At 46.6% G+C, this 24,660-nt stretch overlaps 1 protein-coding gene across 4 annotated transcripts in view; it reads right to left on the minus strand.

The window, feature by feature from the left end:
* The window catches only part of LOC121284837 (fibronectin-like), a 94,357-nt gene that overhangs the window by 18,642 nt on the left and 51,055 nt on the right, over positions 1–24,660 (minus strand). Inside the window, exons 23-37 of one of the 4 annotated variants that reach the window (XM_041200618.1) lie at positions 24,272–24,358; positions 22,561–22,752; positions 21,248–21,520; positions 19,529–19,711; positions 18,342–18,431; positions 13,635–13,901; positions 12,557–12,673; positions 11,114–11,278; positions 9,072–9,227; positions 7,901–8,014; positions 6,524–6,793; positions 5,011–5,198; positions 1,817–1,904; positions 796–972; positions 135–224 (exon numbers count right to left, since the gene is read on the minus strand). In XM_041200618.1, the coding sequence (XP_041056552.1) occupies positions 135–224; positions 796–972; positions 1,817–1,904; positions 5,011–5,198; positions 6,524–6,793; positions 7,901–8,014; positions 9,072–9,227; positions 11,114–11,278; positions 12,557–12,673; positions 13,635–13,901; positions 18,342–18,431; positions 19,529–19,711; positions 21,248–21,520; positions 22,561–22,752; positions 24,272–24,358 (2,457 nt within the window). The remainder of the gene's footprint in view (positions 1–134; positions 225–795; positions 973–1,816; positions 1,905–5,010; positions 5,199–6,523; positions 6,794–7,900; positions 8,015–9,071; positions 9,228–11,113; positions 11,279–12,556; positions 12,674–13,634; positions 13,902–18,341; positions 18,432–19,528; positions 19,712–21,247; positions 21,521–22,560; positions 22,753–24,271; positions 24,359–24,660) is intronic. The other 3 variants (XM_041200619.1, XM_041200620.1, XM_041200621.1) reach the window with 3 other exon arrangements.

A 24,660-nucleotide genomic window follows, 5' to 3' on the forward strand; every position in this document is an offset into this window, starting at 1 on the left:
GCTCCCGATTGGGTGCAGTTCATAAACGAGCGAAACAAAACAGATAAAAAAAGCAACCATTGAAAATTAAAACTTTTGGTGACCAAAACAAGATCTCAGGACTCGTCCTCTCTCACTTAGATGGGGTTCCTCACCGGTTCGAGCTGTGACTAAGGCGGGCGGACTGCGAGAATCACCGCTCAGGGTATAGATGTGGATGTTGTACTCGGTGCCTGGCAGAAGGCCTGTGAAAGGAGAGGGAAAGAAAAACATGGGGGGGTGATTCAAATCTAAGGCAAAAGGTGCAACCAACATAAAAAGAATAAGACACGACATTCTCCTAAGTGTGGCCAGCTGCAGGCTAGGTCACCAACGTGCGACTCAGGACTGATTCCGAAGCTGGGAACTCATGCTAAACCATTTGTTAAGTCACTGGACAGGCCTCGGCTGGAACGCTGTGGCCACCAGAGAACACAGTGGGTTACAGGACCAGTGGGCGGGCACAAAGCTTTTTTTAAACGCTGCGAGTTATGATCCACCTGGGAGAATGGCGAAAGCAGACACAAGGGATTGGATAAGTTCTTGAAAGGGAGCCTTTTTGCGGGGCTACGGGGAAAAAGCAGTGACCAATTAGATAGCTCTTTCAAAGAGCCAACACAGAGATGACAGGCTGAATGGCCTCCTTCGGTGCTGTCCCATTCTATGACTGGGACAAAGAGCACTGGGACTGAAAAGCAAACGCAAAGGGTGGGCGGGGAAAGTAAAAGCGCTTGAGGTATTTAACCCACAGGCACCGGTGGATCCTCCTAACTTTACCTGTGAGGGTAAATGTCCGATGATCAGGCCCCACTGTCCTCTGGATCGTCCCGCTGGTGCCCGAAGGAACAGCATCAATCTGGAATCCGGAGATGGGCTCAGGCTTGGTGCGCCACTGCAGCGTGATGCTGGTTTCTGTCACCCCACTGATGCGGATTTTCTTGGGCGAGCTGACATCTAAGCACAGAGCAACAAGGTTACAACAACAACTCGCACTGATATAGAACCTTTTGCATAGCAAATCCCTCCAAGGCGCTGCACAAGGATCTGTTTCAAACAAAGGACACTGAGCCACACACAAGGAGATATTAGTGGCTCGGTCAAAAGAAGTAGGTTTTAAGGGGTGCCTTAAACAAGGGGAGGGAGGTGGAGAAGTGGAGAAGGAATTCCATAGCTTAGAGCCTGAGGTCATAGCTGGAAATCAGGGATGCTCAAGAGGCCAGAATTGTGGCAGTGTAGCTATCTCGGAGGGTTACAAGACTGGAGGAGCTTATAGGCAAGGAAGAGCTATGGAGGGATTTGAACCCAACAACGAGAATTTAAAAATCGAGGTGTTGCCGGACCAGTGGCCAATGAGCACAGGTGTGATGGGTGAACTGGGCATGTTGAGATATAAGAAGCAGAGTTTTGGATCATCTCAAGTTTACAGAGTGTGCAAGGTGGCCAGGACTGCATTGGAAGAGTTGAATCCAGGAGTAACAATGACAGGCATGGGGGTTTCAGCAATAGATGGGATGAGGGAGGCCCAGAGACAGGCAACGTTACAGAGGTGCAGTCAGATAAGAGGTTTGGCTGTTAGGGGAAGAGTTTCCATGAATGTCTCCAAACAGTATGGGTATGCAGCCGGAGTTGGAGAGCCCCCACCACAAGCAAAACTAGCATCCATACGGCAACCTGATCAAACCATTTCATAATTTTAGTGACCTCATTGGGTCAGGCCTCAGTCTTTCCTTTTCTAGAGAAGCTCGGTCAAGAATTCTTATCATTTAAAATTTTGGGGCATAGTAACAGGGATACTCACTGTCCAATGTGGCTTTGATGCCTTGCAGGGGCTTACTGATCAAGGTGTTCTTGATGGCGTACACAAAGATGTTGTATTTCGTTGCAACCTGATTTAGCAAAGAATTACATAGAAATTACATAGCATAAAAACAAGCCATTCATCCCAACTGATCTATCCCCCACATGAACCTCTGCCCACCCTTCATCATCTCACCTTATGAGCGTATCCTTCTATTCCTTTCTCTCTCACGCATTTACCTAGCTTCCCCCTAAATGCATCCCTGCTGTTCCCCTCAGCCACTCCATGTGGTAGTGAGTTCCACTTTCTCATCACCCTCTGGGCAAAGGACTTTCTCTTGAACTCCCTACTGGATTTATTTAGTGACTACCTTTTATCTGTGACCCCTAGCTTTGGACTCCCTCTGCCCCCACCACAAGCAAAACTAGCATCCATACGGCAACCTGATCAAACCATTTCATAATTTTAGTGACCTCATTGGGTCAGGCCTCAGCCTTTCCTTTTCTAGAGAAGCTCGCTCAAGATTCTTGTCATTTAAAACTTTGGGGCATAGTAACAGGGATAAGCCCTGCGAGCCTTTCTATTAAATCTGTAATGACCAGTCTATATTTTAACTCAAGCACTCGTTGGATTCCGAAATGAGTCCATAACTATTAATATAACAACAAATGCCTGTCTTTATAAAGCGCCTTTAATGTCATAAAATGTCTTAGCGGCGCTTTAGAGAAATTTCATATCGAGTCACAGGGGATATTAAAGCATAAAACCAAAATTGTGAAGAAGGGAGTGTATTGGAGGAGGAAAGAGGTAAGAGAGAGGCAAATGAAAATCTTATCAACTTCTGCTTTGAAATTTATCAACTGAGCCTCACCCTCAGCCGCTTTTTGGGGGGATAGTTTCAGATCCCCACTTTGTGTGAACATTTACCTTTATGGCAACTATTTAAAGAATACATTCATAATTCATAACTCTTAAATATTCCCTTAAGGAATAAAGACCCACAGGAAAAGTGCTCCAAGCATGGCTAACAGGAGAAATTAAAGATAGCATGAGATTAAAGGAAGAGGCTTATAATGTTGAAAGAGTAGTAAGTATGAGGATGAAGAGTGATTTTAGTATGCAGCAAAGGATGACTGCAGAAATTGATCAAGCACAGAAAATAAGATGAGAGAATTATTCAGGAACAAAAATAGATTGTAAAAGCTTCTATAGGTATGAAAAAAGGAAGAGATTATTGAAAATAAACATGGATCTCTTAGAGGCAGAGACAGGGCAGGTTATAATGCAGAATCAGGGAAATGGCACAGGCATTAAACAAATATTTTATATGTCTTTGTGACAGACTTGGCTAAATATTCCAGAAATAGTGGGGGACCAAGGGTCTAGTGAGAATGAGGAACTTAAAAAGGAATTAATATGAGAATTGAAATAGTACTAGGGAAATTAACAGAACTAAAAGCTGACAATTCCCTTGGGCCAGATGATCTACATCCTATGGTTTTAAAAGAGGTGGCAACAGAGGTAGTGGATTAATTAGTTTTAGTCTTCCAGAATTCCTTTGGAAGCAAATGTAACTCCACTATTCAAAAAAGGAGGAAGAGAGGAAACAGGGAATTATAAAATAGTTATCAGGAAACAAAATAGTGGTGGGAAGAATGTTAGAATCTATTATAAAAGCAAATTACTGTGGATGCTGGAAATCTGAAATGAAATCAAAAATTGCTGGAAAAACTCAGCAGGTCCGACAGCATCCATGGAGAGAGACAGAGATAACATTTCGAGTCCGTATGACTCTTCATCAGACTCTTCAGAAGATATGGTCTCGAAACGTTATCTCTGTCTGTCTCTCCACAGATGCTGTCAGACCTGCAGAGTTTTTCCGGCATTTTTTGTTTTTGTTTTAGAATCTATTATCTGGACATGGTATCAGAGCACTTAGGAAATCATAATACAATTGGGCAGAGTCAACATGGATTTACGAAAGAGTTTGACAAATCGTTTAGGAGTTTTAATAAGATGTAACAAGTCAGATGGGTAAAGCGGAACCGGGGTTGTGACGTAATGGATTTTCAAACGGCATTCGATAAGGTGCCACACAAATTGGACTGGGTAATTGGTTAATGGATAGAAAACAGAGAGTAGGAATAAACGGGACATTTTCAATGACTTTGATGAAGGGGCGAAGCATAATGTATCCAAATTTGCTGGCAATACAAAGCTACATGGGGAAGTAAGATGTGAGAAGGACATGAAGGGAGATACAGACAGGTTAAGTGAATGGGCAAGAATGTGGCAGATGGAGTATAATGCGGTAAATTCAAAGTTATCCACTTTGTAGGTAAATACAAAAGCAAACTATGTTTTAAACAGTGAAGAGTTGGGAAAATTTGGTAATCTGTAAGGTCTGGGTGTCCTTGTGAATCACAGAAAGTTAACATGCAAGAATGGCAAACAATTAGGAAAGCAAATGGTATTTATTATGAAAGGATTGGACTATAAGAATAAAGAAGCCTTGCTGCAATTGTAAAGGGCCTTGGTGAGACCACACCTGGACTACTGGAGTTTTGGTCTTCTTACACAAGGAAGGATATACTTCCCTTAGAGGGAAGGTTGACAAGACTGATTCCTGGGATATCAGGAATATCCTATGAGGAGGGGTTGCGTATACTAGGTTTATATTCTCTAGAATTTAGAGGAATGAGAAGTGATCTCATTGATACATGCAAAAGTCTTGAGGAGCTTGACTGCATTGATGCTGTGAGGTGTCTCCCCGGCAGGGCAATCTTCAACACAAAGCCACAGTCTCAACATGAGGGGTCAGCCATTAAGGGCTAAGATGCTGGAGAAAATTCTTCCAAATCTTCCAGCCCAAAGAGTTGGGAATCTTTGGAACTCTCTACCCCAGAGACCTGCGGAAGCTCTGTTACTGTGTATATTTGACAGATTGATAGATTTTGTAGACCAAGGAGATTAAGCAGGAAGATGCAGCTGAGACAGAAGATCAGTCATAATCTTGTTGAAAGATAAGAGCAGGCTCGAGGGGCTGAATGGCCTACTCCTGCTTCTATTCATCTTCTCATGTTGTGTCATGCTTCCTGATGTCACTCCTGAACGGCCCAGTGCTAATTTTAAGGAACAATACTTGTCAGCCGCAAAAGTTAAAAAGGTTTTTGCATTGGAAGAGGAAGACTCACCATGAGACCAGAGACTGTGGCGCTGGTGTTCTCTGGGCCCAGACTCAGCTCCTTGCTCGGGCCTTCCTTCTCCCTCGGTTTCACTAGCACACGGTAGCCAGTCAGCTTAGCATCAGGTGCATGCCAGCTAATGGTCATGCTTGTTGGAGTCACTTGAACGAATTCCAGATCACTCGGGGGTGCCACGGCTGAAAGGCAATGAAATTGACAGAATGAAAGAATGAAAGAAAGTGTAGTCATTGTTGTGATGTAGGAAATGCAGCAGCCAATTTGCACACAGCAAGCTCCTACATACAGCAACGTGATAATGACCAGATTATCTGTTTCTGTGATGTTGATTGAGGGATAAACATCAGCAAGGACATCGGGGAGAACTTCCCAGTCTTTGAAATAGTGAAATGGGACTTTTAGGTCTCTCTCAGAGAGGAGACAGGGTCTTGATTTAGAGACGGCACCTCTGGCAGTGCAGCATTCCCTCAGCCATCCTAAGTGTCAATCTAGATTTTGTTCTTGAAGTGGGGGCTTGAACCCACCAGCCCCTGACTCAGAAGTACGAGTGCTGTCACCTGAGCCATGCTTACGCCAGAAGGACTCCACCTGCATCTAGCTGAGACTGCTTCGAGAAGTCTGTAATGGTACTTTCTGACCTGAGATTGGGCCTGTCCTTGGCCTGGTTCTCAGTGAGTGGCTAAAGAACCTTGTGATTGAACAGTAGCTGGAGTTAGCTCCCTGATCTCCTTAGAGATAGAGGCTAGTGTGAAAGAGGTGAAGGGGTAAGAAATGGGCCAATAGTAAATCAATCCCCTGCATTACACTATGGCGGGCTTTCTTTAGTATCAACTTCAGGGGCCTGGATGAATAGTCCAGAGTCTGAGACTTTAGATCAAATTTTTAAAAATCTGGAAGGAAAAAGCTAGTATCAGGGAATGCTGTTGGATTATCATTACAAACCTAACTCGTTCATTAATTGCCCTTTAGGGAAGGAAATCTGCTGTCCTTACCCAACCTGGGCCTATATGTGACTCCAGTCCCATGCCAATATGGTTGGTTGACATCTAACTGACCTTTGAAGTGGTCTAGTGAGCCATTCTGTTGGATAAAACAACTGAGTTTGCTTAGAAGTCAAGCTCCTTGAGTTTAGACCGTCACTCTCCAGAAAACCTGCAACTAAGACAACTCCTAGGCCAAATGGAAAGTGAATGGGTATGGAAACCATTTACAGCAAACAGATGTCCATTTAAGCAGCTTCTACAATCAAAGAGGTCACGACTGAAACTACAGCAAAGTCTCCCGATAATAGCAGGATTAGTACGCCAGCAAAATGCAGTGAGTGGAGGATAGCTTCATAATACACATTGTGTGCATGCAATCAATTCCAGTCAGTTACAGCGTGCGATCTCTGGGTGTGATTGACGGGAGGAATCGGCCAATCAATTCCATTCAGGCCGGGACTTTGTGGTATCGTTACTCACGGCCTCTGTGCGTTGAGGGAGGCTCAGCTGCAGCCACTTGCCTGTGCTCTTTGTGCCTATCAAAGGGGGGCTCTCCTGGTCATCGTACAGGGCGTACACCTTCACTGTGTACTCTGTTCCTGGCCGCAAGCCGATCAGCTCGGCAGAATCGTCGTCCGAGTTTGGGCTGGGCCTGAGCTCATGGGCCCCATCCTCGGGGCTGTAGTAGATCACTCTGTATGCGGTGACCTGCCCCTCAGGCCTCTGCCACGCCAGCCGGATGGAATCTACCTCGACGTCCGTGAATGTCAGCCCCGTTGGGTGGTCGATGGCTGTCGGGTGAAGAAACAGGGCGAAGCAACACACAGAACAAACAGAAAAAAAGTTAAGCATCTCCTCCTGACCGGCTGGCCCCAGTCACAGGGTGCTCGGGAACGGTTTGACACGGCGCTGAATCGTCGGGCGATGAAGAGGGCCATCGGGAGAGCAACAAGAAGTTGTTTGCAAACGTGGATTTGAGTCAAGTCTTCACGAACCCTTTCAGCGCTCGATAGGCAGAGACCGCTTGCAAACCGTTCCCATACTTTTTTTTCTCCCTTTGCAAAGCCTTAACGTTTTACTTCAGATTACACAAGTACAGCACAGCATAGCGCATTTACATATCCATCAGCTTTGAAGGGTCAACAAGAGTGGCAATCTGATATAGTGAGGCTATATACGGCTCACCGTGCTTTATCAAAGACTAATCAATGGAAAATGAGGACATTGATTTTCCATTTCATTCAGACAGCAGACACTGGGACTTGACAGAGAGCAGGGGAAGGGGACGGCGAGGCTTCATCTAAACAAAGCAAAAAGCAATCAATCTGTTAGGTTATAAAACTGCTTCTGATGCAGCACTTCATTTTAACTTTGAACCAATGGACAGGTGCTTAAGCACTGGGACTCCTTCCCAAATGTAAGGGACTGAAAAAGGGAAAGGCTCTTACAACTGTTAGTCAATGTCTGATTTAGGCATGCACAGTCAGGCTGGGGTAATTTCAGACTGCCAGCAAGCAGCTTCACTCAAAGGGAGCACACGTCGAAGACCAAGGCTTCAACACGGCAGACCCAGTTTCTCCAGCTCATGTTCCCCTTGGGTGCAGCTGCTTGCTGGGAGCCTGAGTGTTAACCCTTCCACACAAATCCATCATTGCTGTTCAAATTATATGAAGGCAACGGGGGTTCAAGTGGCCAAAGAGAACACCCGCCTGCCAAAGTGGTCCACCAGGATCTGGGTAGGCCTCAAGCCTGCCTGTTGTTTTAAATCTACCGCCACATTCATGTCCTTTTCAAACTTGGGGGGGGGGGGGGGGGCTAACTGGAAAGTGTCCCAGGCCATGGACAGGGGGTTTGGACAGTGTGGAAGTGCCACCGTGCATGTGTTACAAAATACATACATGTGACTGCTGTTTCGGTGAGCGCTGCACTCTCTTCGTGCTCTCCTTGGGCGTACACACTGACCATGTACTCGATTGTTGGCTCCAAGCCGTTGATGGTCAGTTGAGTTTGACCTAAAAAAAGATGACAGGCAGAGGTTGATTTTCCTGACTTTCTCCTGCTGCCATATTCAAATACCTTGGTGTCGCCATCCCATGTATTCAACTCCCGTATAGACCAGAACTTGTTTAAGGCTTTGGAGTTTTGGCTGGTTTTCCAAATTCAGATCCTGTTCCCGCCATGAATCATTTAAAAAGAGTCCCACATTAATCCCTTTCTGAGAGGAAATCCCATATAAAGTAGTGTTAAATCTGGTTGGACATATTCTGGAGGGTTCATCACATGACATCCTGTTTTCAACCGCCTCACCCAGTCAAACAGCTTCTTTCCCAGTTTCAATATTTTTGTAACTGATAATTCAGTGTCCGAAGACATTTTTCTCAAGGTTATGCCTGGACCCTAGGAGAGGAATCTTTTCATTCCTGGTGAGTCCAGGCCAGTGCTTGGCAACCCCGGCTCTGGTTAAACGGCTGCCAACATGTTGCCCAATTTCTGATTGACTGGGCTCCTTCTACAGAGTCCCCCGAATCTTTGAAATGGAGGGACTAACCCCTCCCCCAGCTGGCAATGAGAAACATGTAGAACAGCTGAGTAGTTCTGGAGAATGTTCGGCTGGGGTTCTCCAGCTCTCTCTGGCATGGCAAGTCAGATTGGCAGTGTCAGCTGAGCAGGGCTCCAGTCAGTAAATACAACTCCCCGGACCCCAGCGGCAACAAGTACCCCGTCAACTGTAGGGTCAGATCACCCGCTGGTATTTCTGTAACCAGTCTGCAAGCACTCACTGAGATGGCACCGTTACCCTATAGCTCTGCGCACTTGTGCTACAGGTTAGCTTGTCCTCACCGTGGCAAAATAAAGTCCCATCCCAACTGTCCGCCCTCCCCTTCTGAAGGCTTGACTCTTGCCAGAGTCTGATAGAGCATTTTAGTAATAAACAGCCAGCTTTAAATAAAAGCCTCAATGTAGTTAATTAGTCCACAGTAGTATTACAATATTACCTATTGCCAACTGAAGGCCTTATCCCACTAGCCGAAGACCCACCCACCACTGTGTGTATTTCTGGTGACTGACCTGCCGGGACGAAGCGAGTTATAACTGGACCCATGCCGCTCTTCGGGGTACTGGTGACCCTGTAACCGGTCACCGGGGCAATGGAAGGTTGCCAGCTAATGGTCAGGCTGTTGTCATTCGCTTCTTTCACCTTCAGCAAAGTCGGAGTGTCAATCTCTGGAAAAAGAGAGGAGAAGTGGAATAGATGGAACTCCAAACTTAGAACCGCGGAACACCTCCAGGAGGAAACCATTCAGCCCCGTCATGTCCATGCTGTCTCTCTGCGAGGGCAACTCACCTACTAGTCCCTTCTGAGATTTGTGTTTTCTCTTCCTGGCTGTGTGGCACAGGAGAGAGCTGGCAAGCTTAGGACATGGGCCCTATATGCCACTGTGCTTTGCTATTTAAATCCCAGTAGTGGCCAGCAATGTTCTGATTTACAGCAGAGGCTCGACTTTTATTTTGACAAAGAATTGAGTGTGGCTGACTATACTCCCAGCTGGCTTCTGATGGACGTTTGCCTGGAGCCCTGAAGGCCTGAGGCTTGGTTAAGCTGAGGCAGCTTCACTCTGCCAGCAAGCTTACCTGTCGGTGCTGTAGGGAGACCTGGAAAGCGATTTCATTCCCCCAGCTTTGTAGCCTCTTCATCTTGACAAGCACAAAGTTAGTAAATGGAAGCTATACATAAGCAGCAATTCTTATGTGATCATCAGGACATTCAGCCCCTCAAACCTGTTCCACTAGTCATTTGGATCATTATTTCAAATCCATTTACCCGCCATGGTTCCATATCCCTGAGTCAACCAAAATCTAACTATCTCAGTTTTGAAATTTACAGCTGACCCTCTGCATCAGTGTTTGAGGAGAGCTCCAAGTTTCCTCTACCCTTTGTGTGAAGAAGAGCTTCTGAACATCATCCCTGAACCACTGAAAGTTCTAAGGTTATGCCCCTTATTCCAGACTCTCCCAATACAGGAAATAGTTTCCCCTCTATCATCCCATTAAATTCTTTTAACAATTCAGTTAGATCACCCTTTCATCTTGTGTATATATATATATATTTATTATATATATATCGAATGCAAACCTCATCCATGCAATCTGTCCTCATGAATTAACTATTTTATTCCCTGCACCATCCTGGTGAAGCTCCACGGAGAGTATTGAGGTAGGGGCAAACACAGCGCAAAGTTCCTCAATACATTTGTTCCTCGTAAACAGCGAGTGGTGTGGTGTATATTATACATGGGGTCATGGAACGAGGCAAATAAGACAAGGGAAGTCCTCAACAACCAAGACTCCCCATGATCTCTGCAGTGAGACTCCCCCTGATTTCCACACTAATACCTGGTGGCTGCACTTTGGAAGCAGGAATGCCAGGTTTGTTTTATGGGAGGCCAACGATTGCTAGCAGCTGGGACCCGGACTCTCTAGTCTCATCTTCTTGGAGGATCCTTTCAGCAAGCATCCATGCTAGCTTGGTTCAGACCCAAACCTGGATGAAATCAAGGAGGTGGAAAGCAAGCTGATAAGACCCTGGTACCACTCAGTCCCAAGCCACAGTGTGGTGTCACTGCATGTAATTAAGTTATCAGAATGACCCAAAGCAGAGCCAGCTTGTTAAACTTATCCAGGTACACTTCCCACTGGGGTGCTTCCAGTTCAGCCACTGGAATGACAGCTCTGTAACGAGAGGACACAGATTTAAGGCAACTCGCAAAAGGACCAGGAGAAGAGATGAGATTTTTTTTTAACCGCAGTGAGTTGTGACCTGGAATGCAGGGCCTGAAAGGGTGGTGGAAGCAGATTCAATAGTAACTTTCAAAAGGGAATTGGATTAATGCTGCAACAAAAAAAAACTTGTAGGGCTCTGGGGAAAGAGCAGGGAGATGGGTAGCTCTTTTCAGAGAAGCACGGTGGGCTGACAGGCCTTCCTCTGGGCTGAATGATTCGACAATTCCGTGAAAATTCAACACTTTGAATGCAGCTTGACACAACAGGCAAACAATTATCAGCTCGCGCTTCTCGCTTTGCAACCCCTCCCCTCCCCGCAACCCCCTTACCTGTCTTCTCAGAAGCCACAACTGGCTTGCTGGTTGCCGGGCTGTCTCCCCGGCCAGTGACAGCATACACGGTTACGGTGTATTCGGTGCCTGGATGCAGGTTGGGTATGGTGGCGGTGGACTCACCACCTGGAACGGTTATCTCCTTCACCGGGCTGCGGCCTCCTGTGAGGAAATCCGGGGGGGGGGGGGTTGGGGGGGGAATGGGGAGGTGGTTAAAAGGAAAAGGTTGCATGGTCACTATGGTGGCAGGAGACTTAAATCACATAAAAAAGGCATTATGGGATACGCTGCAGAACAAAACAGGGTACATTTACTGATTTCACATGTTTTCCTGAAGTCAACATGAGCGCCTAGAAACTCGATGATGCCATGTCCATTTGACAGGCATCAAATAGGCACCACAAGGCCCACTTCTGGAATTCTGCCCGCCATCTTCATCACAGCTGCTCATTAGGCGCCCAGGAATATGCCTGAAACAAGTGTCAGGCTCACTGCACATGAGAGACCAAAAGCCTGTTTCGGGCCTACTTTTGTCTGGTTGATCTGCACGTGAATGTGGGACTTAACGTGCATGCCTAGGGTCAGTTTCTTTAGCTGTCCAAGGCTCTTAAAGGGACCAGCTGCCCAGATGGTTGAATTGGAAGTTTAATGACTTGCTCCTCTGGGCTCCAGGTTAAAGTTGCAGGCTTCTGCCAGTCAATGCTTGCACCCCCTGTCAATTACCTCCTGTACCCCACCAACCTGCTCATCCTGCAGACTGGCTGGCCAATCTTGCTGCAAGCTCCAACTGAGAGTGGGGAAGCAATCTCTTTGGGCCTGCCACAGGCCTCACGGGATGCATGCATTGCAACAGGATTGAGCCTCAATTTCTAGGCCCATGCAAGTTCCCTCTGAACCTCTATAGCCTATTAACTTTGGTCCTTATTCCACCAGGTGCTACCATAGTTTCAGCCTGGGTACCATTCTAGTGTGCTGTAACCTAGCTTCACTCCTGAGGAGTTTAGCTCTAATTTTTAGGCTATGCCCCCACCATTCCTAGACTCTCTAACCAGCAGAACTTGTTTCTCCCAATCTATCCCATCAGTGCTCCATAATATCCTGAAAACTGCGCTCAAATCACTTCTTAATCTTCTAAATTCCAGGAATACAGCTCTATTTTTTTGCACTCCATTCATGCAAATTTAACCCTTGGGAGTCCAAATATCATTCTAGCAATCTACACTGTACTTTCTCCAAGGCTAATTTATCCTGCCTAAGGTGCGGTGGCTAGGTCTGAACACCCTTCTCCAAATGGGATCGCACTAGAGCTTAACTAGAGCTAAGAAGGAAGGTACCAGATTGACCCCAAGTTTGATCCCACTGCAACAATTGGGATTCATGCTGACAGCTCGTTGCGGTCTCACGCAGCGGCCATGCAGAGGCCAGTGAACCAAGGCCTACCTGACTTTCCGTATGCGATGCGGTAAAATTTAACAGTCACAGGCGGTGGTTTCCACCTGACGTTCAGGCTCGTGGGAGTGGACCGGGTGAACTCCAGATCCGTCGGGGAATCCGAGACTGGGCAGGGTAGGTGAGGTGGGGGGGGGTTTGGAAAAGAGGGTAAAGAATTCAGTCGAGTTAATGTTACTAGGCAGTCATTTTCCAACAATAAAAAAGAACAGGCAGGGAAAGACTACATGCCAAATCAGGCTTGCCCCACACCATGATGAATGGAGCATCACGATTGAACACTTCCTAACCCCACTCCACCCAACACCGCCCCCTGCCCCCCCCACCCCCCACCAACCCTCACAGTCAGATCATCTGAGAGAGGTAAAAAGAAGCAGAGAAAAATACAAGGACAATAAGAGAAAAAATACTCTGGAAAATTCCTCTCCCACTCCCTCAGGTGATGAGATCATCCGGAACAAGTATAGTCCATAACGTGACTTTTCCAACATAGAGGATGACTGAATCTTTTTAAATATGTAAAATTAGCCAATTGCCTGCAGTATTGTTCACCATGTCCGTAAAGTGGGACAGGAAGTTAGGATGATCCTTAGAGGAAATGGAGGCTGTACACAAGATTTTAATACCTTACACACAAAACAGGAATGTTATGGTAAATTTTCTGTTTTCCTCTCTGTATTAGCCATTCTGTTAAGAGGCATTGATGGCTTATGGTTCTAACATGGCCCAGCTCTGTGCCCTAGTGCACTTTGGGACCAGCTATTCAACTGCAGGAAGCTTCACACAGCCCCACCTGAACCCTCCTTCACCCAGCATTGGCATGCACACCTTCCATTGGGTGCTACCAGTTGAGGACTGGGTGTGGATCAGCTTCACACAACCACATTGAAACCCTGACCCAGCCATGGTCACTGCCCAGTGGTCAGGAGTTGGGGCCAGCTATCTGACCACAGGAGGCATCACATGGTTCTGTACAAATCCGCCTTCACTAAGCACCACCCGGTGGGAGTTTGGTTTTGTTTGCCTTCTTTTGTCTAGAAGATTGCGGCCAGTTTGAGAACTCACTTACATGTGGACTGCTGGCCAACCAGGGGCAAGCTCTCCCGTCTGCCGTTGAATGCGGAGATGCTGATGATGTACTCCGAGGCGGGCACCAGGTTGGTCAGCTGGAGAGAGGTGCGTGAGGACGGCACCCGCTCTTCCCTAGGATTGGCCCCATTAGTGAGGTGATGTCGCACCCTGTATCCGGTGACCACGGCTTTGCTGGGCAGCCAGTGCACGGTGAAAGAGGTCGCCGTTATACCAGAGAAGTCGATGCCAGTTGGTGTGTCGATGCCTGGGTGCAAACAACAGGCACATGTCTGTCAAAGATCTTATGCATTTCTATAGCGCCCTTACAAACTCCAAAGTGTCCCAAAGTGCTCTGCAGCCAATGAAATATAATTTTGAAGGGTAGTTGCTGTTGAAATGCAGCAGCCAACTTGTACACAGCAAGATCCCGAAACTGTAACATGATAACGAGGCAATAACCTATTTCAACGTTGTTGGTCGAGGCATAAATATTGGTGTTTATTTTTTCACCCGCGGGGGCAGATGGGGTTTAATGCCTGATCTCAAAAGGCAGCACGGAATGGCTCTGGGTGCATAGGCCTAGAATTTTTGCCTAAGTCCCTGGAGTGGGATTTGAACCCACAACTGCTTGACTCAGAGCCAAGCATGCAACCCATTGAGCTACAAATCAGATCAACAGGAAAAAAAAAACTACCCTCACTTAACTTTGCCTCCATACAAAGCAAAATTTAAAATTTGATGCCATTCAAGAACAGATTCAGTTGCAAAGAAATGTCTCATCCCGTGTCAGTGAATAAGAATAATTGTTAGCCCCTTACATGGTCTGCATTAGATGAGAGAAGCAGGCAGAAAAGCCAGGTAGAGTTCTTAGCTTGGACTCCCCCTCCCCCCCATTACCAAATCAGGGGATCTCGGGCACATCATTGGCAATTTTAAAACAGGCGGGCAACTCTCTCCATGTTTTCCTGACTGGCGTGGTATGAAGGCGAGGTCCTGGTTGGCACTGGTGCTATGTGACACCGCACACCACAGAGAGAAGGAAGGACAGGATTTCACTGAGGTATTACGGTGCCTCCTATCAAACTGAAAACAACCCTTGTTAGGAAGGGGTATTGGGGGTCAGGAAACCAAGGTGGGTGGATGGAGGTAGGACACAGGTCAGCTATAATCTTCAAACTTGCAGCCACAGACGTTACAGCTCATCAGGCTTGCTGTCTGTACATTTTTGTCAGAGGTTTAAGCTGTGTGGCACCGTACCAATGGGTTCACATCTTTCACTTGCTTATGGGACATTAGTTACACTGGGCTCGGTGCAATATTAGCAGTGGCATCTAGTTAGCAAGACATTAAAAGTTCCATGGCTTCTGTGGAGTGTAAAAGTCTCATGTCCTAGCATCAAGAAATGGTATAGACCAGTCAACTTGTTTCTGTGCCGCAAACTCCATATAGTTCTATATAACACTCGACACCTGGTTACAAACCACAATGCAGAAAGTAAGGGGGCAAATATACTTACTCAGACTGGCAGAAGGTGAGAGATCCCACACAAATTAGTGCTGGGGTCACTGTTGTTCACCATTTAGACAAATGATTTGGACACGGGAATTGTGAGCACAATTTCAAAATTTGTGAAACAAACCAAATTGGGTGGCCTGTAGTTAACACAGAGGAGGAGGGTGACAAAATTACTGAAGATATTAACAAACTTGAAGAATGGGCGTGTATCAGCAAATCAACTTCAACACTGTTAAGCATGTGGTGTGTTACATGCAGTGTTGTGGTCTGGAGCTATGGACAGCGATGAGTAATTGAGGCTCCAACATGCTTTCCATCACATGGCTGACCAGGAATCTCTTCCATTCCAACTACCTGTCTTTGGTGTGTGTTGGAGCACTTGCATGCTGATACTCATCCTGGTTAGCCATATTTTGAATACACCTCCTGCAGCCATCAAGTCCTGGGGTGGGACTTGAATGTCTGAGGCAAAAAGCAGAGACGCTAACCACTGTGCCACAAGACCTCCAAGTGAGAAGTGTACGGTGTTATATTTTGGTGGGCAAAATAAGGAGGCCATCTATTTCTTGGAAATAAAATGGGTTCGAGGAGCAGAGGAATCTGGGTGCACATATACACAAATCATAGAGAAGTAGCAGCGCAGGTTAAAAGAGGACATTAAACAAGTAAAGGAGACTCTGGGGTTGATTTCTCGAGGGATAGAAGTGAAAGCAGGGATGTTAGGGGCCCAATTTTACGTCCCCCGCCAGTGGGTTTGTAGGCGGAGTGGTAGCCGTAAAATTTCTCGGATGGCCTTGTCACCGGGCTCCCCCCCACCCCCCCACCCCTGGCCTCTCCGCAATTTTACACTGGGATGGGCGAGGCCTAGGCCGGCCACTCCAGCCTTGCCCCAACTGAGGCCCTTATTTGGCCAATTAATGACCACTTAAGGGTCGTTTCACACCCAGCCTCAACTTTCAGTTGATATACAGGGAGCATTAACACTGGATTAACCAGCTGGGTCGACTGGCCTGTTTTTGTGTTGTATATACCAAACGGTTCTGGTTGAAGGAATATTCTGCATGAATGTCATCAACATTAGTTTAGGGTAGTTACAAAAGAATAAGTTACATAAAAAAATAAAACAATCGGTCCATTTGTCAGATTGGCGCAACACCCATCTTAGTAGTGATTGAGTGGATTATTAGCTGGAAGTCTCAACTCTGGTACGAGTCCCTCTTCTGCTCAAAGACAAATCCCCCTGTGGGTGCAGTTCAGTCTGAGCTCAGTAGGGTGTGCTAACGATTCACTTGGAGCAAACTACAGGCTAATGTGGAGCTGCTCTCTCTTCAGCTCAGACTCTGGAACAATTCCATCTCAAGATTGTCCATTTGTTCCTCGGTGAGAGACATACTGGATGAAATGTTCATGTCTGTCAGCATCCTCACTCAAGGGGAATTAAGTGTTCTCAGTGGGTGAGTAAAGCTGACAGAAAAGTCTTACTGGCTCTGGGAGTGTGGCTGATGATTCTACCGTAAATCCGAGAACTTGTTCTAGCCTCCATACTATAAAAAGGATAGAAGGGCACTGGAAAAGGTGGAAAAAAGATTAGAGGGCTTATAACTATCCGGAAAGGCTGAACAGTTTGGGGCCTTTTTCTCTAGAAAAGAGAAGCCTGATGCATGACCTGATAGGGATCTTTACAATTATGAAAGGGTGCGATAGATGTTTCCACTTGTGGGGAGTCCAAAACTCGGGCTGTAAATATAAAATAGCCACTAATACATCTAATAGGGAGAAACTTCTTATCAGGAGTGGTGAGAATGTGGAACTCACTATCACATGGAGTAGGTGAGGTGAATAGCATCGATGCCTTGCACAGGAAGCAAGCATATGAGGGAGAAAGGAATAAAAAGGGTGAGCTGAGAGGGTAAAATGAAGGTGAATGAGAGAAAGCTCGTGAGGAGGATAAACACCTGCACTGACTGGTTGGGCCAAATGGCCTGCATCTTTGCTTAATTCTAAGATAGCTTTCTATTTTTTTTCTGTAAAGGAAAGGGAACCCATTGCATGATATCTATCGTTGTGCAGTTTTGTCACAAGGTACATAAAGCTGGTAGATCACACACGAGGATCTAGATAGATGGTGCAGAAGGTCATGACCACAGGTCAAATGCTGCATGCTGTTTTTTGACTGTGAAGTCAACACAGAGCAAAGGGTGGTGGTGACATGTTTGCAAGTGCAGAAGGCGAGGGGACACAGGACCAGAAGGAGGAGACCACTCAGCCCCTTGAGCTGTTCCAACATTCAATGAGATCATGACCGATCTGTATCTTAACTCCATCGACCTGCCTTGGTTCCATATCTCTTAATACTCCCACCAAACCAAAATCTATCATTCCCACTTTTGAAATTTACAATTGACACCCACCCCGCTCTGCTTTTTGAGGGAGAGAGTTCCAGATTTCCACTACCCTTTGAGTGAAGAAGTGATTCCTGACATCACCCCTGAAGAGCCTGCCTCTAATTTTAAGGTTGTGTTCCCTTGTTCTGGAGTGCTGCATGAGAGGAAGTACAGTTCCAGTATTCTGTATCTGTAAATCTGAAAACCAAACACATCCAAAAACCGTATGTTTTTTGAACTTCATCGACCCTTAGCGTGGGAAGTCTAGTTGTTTGTCTGCACTGTTTACCTTGCGATTTGTGTGGTGAACATGTCCAAAAGAAGCTCATTAGTTACCCTGTATTTACCTTTCTTTTCTAGCCATTGCCTAGCTAGTCTAGTAAGTTAACATGCAGTGTCCGAAAACCAAAATTAATTGAAATCCAAAATGCAATCGGTCCGAGGGTTTCGGATAAAGGATACAAGTCCTGTAATTTCTCCTCGTCTACCCTATTTCTTGTAAAATTAATTCGGGGGATGTGGGCTTCGCTGGCTGAGCCAACATTTATCGCCCGCCCCTATTAAATCTTATAATCATTTTAAACTCAATTATATTACCCACTATCTTCCAACCTTTTAACTGTGGGAATCGGGAGGGTTGAGTTAAAAATTGCCTGACACCACCCCGCTCCCCGCACCTCCCCCCCCGCCCCAGACGATTAATTGAACCGAGAATGAGGCATCAATGAGCCACAGTTTCCCCATTCCCACAAACCCAGCGAGAGCAGTGCACCCGGGCTCTGCCAGCGCCACGTGTTGATAGTTACCTGTTCGTTGTCTTCCAACTAGCGGAGTGCTCTCCCTCTCATCGATCACAGAGTACACCCTCACCTGGTATTCTGTACCAGGCTGGAGCTCTGAGGAACAGCAATGACTTCAGATTAGATGAAAATGTAGGCCCCATCCAAAGCAAACCAATTCAAGGATAAAAACACAGACCAAGTCATTCAATCCTATAGCATCAGGAAACAGCACTAACAAAGTCCCTGGACAGAAGGCACGGGATGACTGAGTGAGACCCACACTCTCCTCTCCCAAAGGCATCTGCTTATTTTAGTGTTGCATAACAAGCCCGCCAAGTGTCATTACCGCATGCGAAGTGTAGAAAGTGTTGGCCAGCTATCTGACCACAGTGAATGGCCCATCTTATCATCTCTCAAAGATCAATTATCCCCCTACTCACTCTTCCTAGCTTAAAGGGTGCTGAGGGCAACACTGTTAAGCAGGCAGTGGCCAAGATCAGAGGTGGCGGGAACAAACCCACAAATACCTAGTGTCTCACTCAGGTAATAGGTGGACAGGCAGGGGGTGGGTGAGGGCAGGCGTGGGTGTGATTGCTTAGGCCAGTCTCCCAGCAAAGGCAGCTGATGCCAATGCTAATAAACTGCTTCATTAGGCAGCAGAAGTAGGGTGGGAAGTTCGAGGAATGGACTGGTCCAGTGGACATGATAGATCCCAGTGCTACTGGGCATGTTGGAGAGGCAGGCAGGCCTGCGATGACAGTGTCAGCCTGCAGGCCAGGATGGAATACAGAAGTCTCAGAATGAAGAACTTCCTTCAGGAAATTTACAGATTGGGTCGAGTCCACAATGAGGGCTGAGGTCAGAGTGAGACAGGTGGGCCAAGCAAGCCTTTTCTCATTGGATCACATTTCCCTGGAAGTGACTGGATCCCAGTGGCAGAGTCATGTGGACCATTAATTGGGGTCATGGGCTGGTTGTTAGGAGGATGGTTTGTTACCACACTGCAGGGGCAGAACAAGGCCACATACAAAGGAACCGACAAATGGGCCAATGTCCTAATGCAAGGCATTGCCTCACAGTCCATGAAGAACACTGAGCAAAGGTTAGATTCAACGACACACGCAAGCACACAAATTGCACACACACACACAACACACACACACACACACACACACACACACGCATGTGTTTCCACAGCCACTGCCCCTTACTTGTCAGTAGGACCATGCTGCTGGAAGGTGCGATGGTGAGATTGGTGGTGCCCTCCTCATCTCTCACTGGGCTGTAGCGCACAAGGAAGTTGCTGAGATCGACAGAGGTGGGTGGGGACCAGCTGATCCTCATGGTGTCCTCTCCGATATTGTTGAAGCGCAGTCTAGTGGGAGGCGGGACCGCTAGGAGAGGAAATGAAAAGATGTCGGTCATTGTCAGCTCTTGATGTGGATTGAACAGTGGAACCGCACAGACACAGGCCCCATGCATTAGAGGTTGGATGGTCGGGACTGCATGCACACACACGCACACACGCACATACTTCCAAACACTTGACACATTCACTGTTGACCCTCTCCTGTACTTGAAACTGGGACATCAGGTCCCAAGATCGGGGCAGGGGATGTTTCATTACTAAATACCCCATATGGAGGCAGGCTTTCAGAGAAAGGAGCTAGAGTTTGCTCTCAATCTCTTGACCCTTCTGCATTCGTGAGTTCACATCCTCTCAACTGATTTCCCAATTCCCTTATAAATGGGCTGCCTCCTCCTCCCCCATTATCCAGGTCTGGGATTGCTGAATAAACAGGAAAGACAAGATTAAGCATCAGGTGTTCTGCAGTAAGAATCCAATCTCCCCCACTTGGGCACCTTCACCTGGAAGTAGCCAGACCTATTCCAATCTACCTTGGCACAGGGATTGAACTTGCATTTATATAGTACCATTCACCACCTCAGGACATCCCAAAGCACTTTGCAGCCAATTAGATCACATTGGGAAGCTATTGTAACGTAGGGAACGCAACAGCCAATTTGTGCACAGCAGGATCCCACAAATCCCACAACCTACTTTTGTTTTAGTGATGATGGTTGAGGGATGAATATTGTCTCAAGACACTGGGGAAACTCCCCTGCTCTCAGTTGAAAAAGTGCCATGGGATTTTTTTTTTACATTCTCCAGACAGGGTAAGATGAGGTCTTGGTTCAATGTCTCATCCAAAAGGTGACACCCTCAAGAACGCAGCAATCAATTTGGTGCTCCAGAGTAGGACTTGAACCCAAAGTCTTCTGCCTCAGATGTGAGAATGCTACCATCGGAACCAGGGCTGACACCTAGGAATTCACCTTGTTTTGATAGATCCCAAAATTGAATTTTTAACAGGTTTTGATTAAAACGGAACATAGCAACAGGAATACGCCATTCAGCCCACCCCGATGGTTCTGCAGTTCAATTACAACATGGGTGCTCTATATCTTAACTCCATTTACCCACCTTAGTTCCGTATCCATCAATACCCACGCCTACCAAAAACATAGCAATCTCAGTTTAGAAACTTTCAACTGAAATCCAGCTTTTCTGGGAAGACAGCTCCAGGTTTTCACCAGCCTTTGTGAGAGGAACCGCATTCTGACATCATCCCCAGCTCTGGTTTGAAAGTTATGCCCTCGTGTTTTGGGGCCACTGTCATGGACACCATTCCCAGCATGCACCATTCCCAGCAGACATCAATCACAGGCTCAAACTTATCACATGCACACCTGGGGGTGGGGTGGGGGAGGGCAGAGAGACAAAACCGCCCAGCACGGCATGCATTCAGTTGGCAAACAGGTTGGCGAGAGCTCACTGAGAGACTGCCAACTTCCGGAAAAGCGTGTAGCGCTGAGTGCGGGTGGAAGTATCAGAGGAGAAAAAAAAAACGAGCTGAAAAAAAATTCACCGGTTTGCTGCTTTCGAGTGGTCGCAATACTCTCGCCACCCTCTATCAGGGTGATAACACTGATGTCGTAATCTATCCCGGGCTCCAGGCCTTGCACAGTATAGTATCCCGTCGATGAGCTGACAAAGTCTTCGAAAATGGGAACGGACTCCCCCGCCGCTATGACTGTGATGCGGTAGCCAGTAATGGCCGAATAGTTAAGCGGCGTCCATCTCAGGCCGATGGTCGTGTCGCTTACGTCAACGAAGGTGAGATCAGTGAGTTGGGGGATTTCTAGTTAGTCAAAGGGCAACAAGGCAGCGTTAAAGGTGCAAAAAAAAAGGAAGAAAACTAAAAATGGAACAGCATGATTTTGTTCTAAAAAGATGATTTAACTGCAAAAGTTGCAAGCATTCAAAAGGTGATATGTAATGGCTTCCTCTCTTAATTGTTATGCTGGTGGAATACAAGCCCTCTTTATCATGCAAAATATCCAACAGTGCAAGGTTTTGGTATTATATTTAAAAAATATTAATTTTTATGTTTATAAATTTAGAATTTCTATCCTTCCCTCTTTGCCTGAAGGCCTTTGGGGTGCAGCACCAACAGCACTGGTTGTTTCGGCAACATGCAGATCTTGACACACTGCGTGCTGGGAGGCCATTTTGTTCCTCTCATTCAGTCCCTGCCCCCTCTGCTGCCTCCCCTCCCAACTCAAGACAGTGCCCTTTCTGATCTGCACTCCCAGCAAGAGTGGCCAAACTGTGGGGAAAGCTGACCATTTTGCATCTACTTGCTGCGTGGGCTGCGGGCATTAACTAGTTCTCTGACAGGGGAGGTCACCTGACCCAATACACACTCTGAACTCAAGCCCGGGACCTTGTGTCAGCCTGTCAAGGTTTCGGTTAACACGTTTGCCTTTTCTATCCCCTATTTAACCCTTGTTTGAAATACTGACATAAACTCAGAATCTTTCTCATATCACCTTTACAACCAGTAATGAAAAGCTTTCAATTACTGAATGATCAAAGTTAGTGAAAGGCAGAGCACACTGCAATGGATTTTGTTTTTAAACTGAAGCAAATAAAAGAAGTGCAGCTCTCTTTAATGGAAGCCATTTTGTGGTGTTGGCATCTGCATTTTAAGCATGAAAATAAAGTGCTTCAAATGTGACATTGAGAGAAAGCAAGTGTGAAGGTTCAGTAGCTAAGGTAAAGGCTCCCTGTGCACGTTCTTGGTGTGTCTCAGTCTCAGTCCTTAAACCTATGTTAGAAAAAACATAATAACTGTCATGGTTGCCAAACCATCATGGCCGCCCGGTTGCTCTCAATTACCTTGGATTATCACCATAGTTACTGGAAGGCTTTCCTTGCCATTCTTGATGGTGTAAATGTTGACATCGTATTCGACGCCAGGACTCAGCTTCTCCGGGGTCCAGGAATTCTGTCCAGGTTCAACAAATTCCTCCATCACGCTGCCCCCTTGGCCCTTTCTCGGGACAGAGGTCACTCGGTAGCCAGTGATACCTGAACAGTAAACACACAAGTACACACACACACACAAAAGAATTGCTGTCAAAATGGAAGCATTATCTTTGCGCTGTTTACGAAATACTTCATAAACAGGAGAAACATGTGCTTACGACCTTCAGTCACAATTTGACAACTTCTTGCTCACTCTTCCTGTCGCCAGTAATTTTTAAAATCTGATTTCAAATTGTCACCAAACTGCCTTGGTGGGATTTGAACTTACATTCTCTGGAATATTTATCTAGCAGCACCCTTCTTCGCAAACACTGTGGTAGCTATGACATGGTAGGCAACTGCGGAAGCCAACTAAAAGCCACCAATTTTCTACTGTGGACCCATTGACACTGGTCAGTGGACAGAACTGGGGGTGGGGAGGGTCCCAGATGGAGGGAGGGACGAGGGTCATGAACTAACTTTGGGGTGTCGCATGGTGATTCGCAGGTCCACAGGCAGCAAATGGCTAGCGGGCACAAGAGGTTGGGGTGAGGGAAGTGGTGTTTGGGGTGGGAGAGGTGGGGTGGTGCTTGGTGAAGGCATTTGGTTAGGGCTTGAGGCTGGCATGATAAGATGGCGATTATACCAGGAGGAAACCAGGTAAAGAAAGTGGCTTCTGTGTGGCACCCTGACACGGTGAACATGAAGATTGGAAGCTGAGGGGATTGAAAGTGGTAAGAGCAGAAAAATACAGAGAAAATTTAAATCCTCAGCAGCTTAAACCCAATATTTAGGCATGACAGGAAAAGACCCTCTTGTAGGAGCATGAGCTTAAGTATCAATGAGCATAGTACTACTCATTGTAACTGTGTTGGAAAATGGCTACTAAAGGGAAAGCGGATGTCTGTCTCTTTCAGGAGCCAACTCATGGCTGCTCATTTCCAAAAGGAGCACTTCAGTCAGCTATTGGTCTGACTGGATATCAAAACCCAAACATTGTTGGGTGGGGAGGACACTTCGGAAACTCCAGATATTCTGGCTCTGGTGCTGAATGTGATACAGAAGGCCCAACATTAGATATGATTCTGCTATTGGACAGCACTTGCCGAACAATCCTGAGTGTGCTAAGAATTACACTAACAACCAGTTTAAGGTTATCAGTTGGGCTTGCAATGTGGCTCACTTGTGCTTGCTCGAAGCTGCATATTTTGATACGCCGGAACCTTTCTTCCACAACAAAAGGAACATGTCCAGGCATTGCGCCTTTTTAAAATTAAACAGAAGCATGGTGGACAACAGCTCCCTGGTGCATTTTCCATGGCAACACCTCAACCAGAGTCAGCTTGCCAGCCAATCAGCACCCTCTTCCATGCAATATAAATTGTGGCTCCTTTTCAAATTTTGCAACCTTGTGTCTTGTCATTCTGAGTGCAAGCTGCAACAGCATGTCTCATTTCAGTAATGATACAGAAGTGTACATCGCGCCATTATTGTTCCCACTGACTCCCAAGCGAGAGCCCCTCCTCCTCCCTCCCACCCCCTCACAAACAATAAGAACACTCAAATCTTTGTTGGCCTGTACCTGGTGTTGGTCCCTCTTTCCAAATCACCGTCGGTTCACCGGTGGCAGGATTGGAATGGATTTCTATGTTGGTGGGTGGGGAGAGTTCTACAATGGACACACAAAGAAAGAATGAGTTTGCATAACACCAGTTAGAACAACAACAGCCGGCATTAATGTAGCACCTTTTACCTTAGTAAAAACATCCCATGGTGCTGCACAGGCACATCCTCAGACAAAACCTGACACCAAATCCACGGAAGGAGATATTCCCAGATATCGTGAGGGATTGGAGCTTGTTGTGGGGAGGAAGGTGGGTGGTGGGGGAATTGCTGGGAGGGCGCAGTCAGAGACAGGTAATCAGGAGGAAGGGTAGAAAGGTTTGGGTCTTGAGGGGAGAGTCTGGGTAG

Source organism: Carcharodon carcharias, chromosome 12 (genome assembly GCF_017639515.1).
Source record: "Carcharodon carcharias isolate sCarCar2 chromosome 12, sCarCar2.pri, whole genome shotgun sequence".
NCBI classification, from domain to species: Eukaryota; Metazoa; Chordata; class Chondrichthyes; order Lamniformes; family Lamnidae; genus Carcharodon; species Carcharodon carcharias.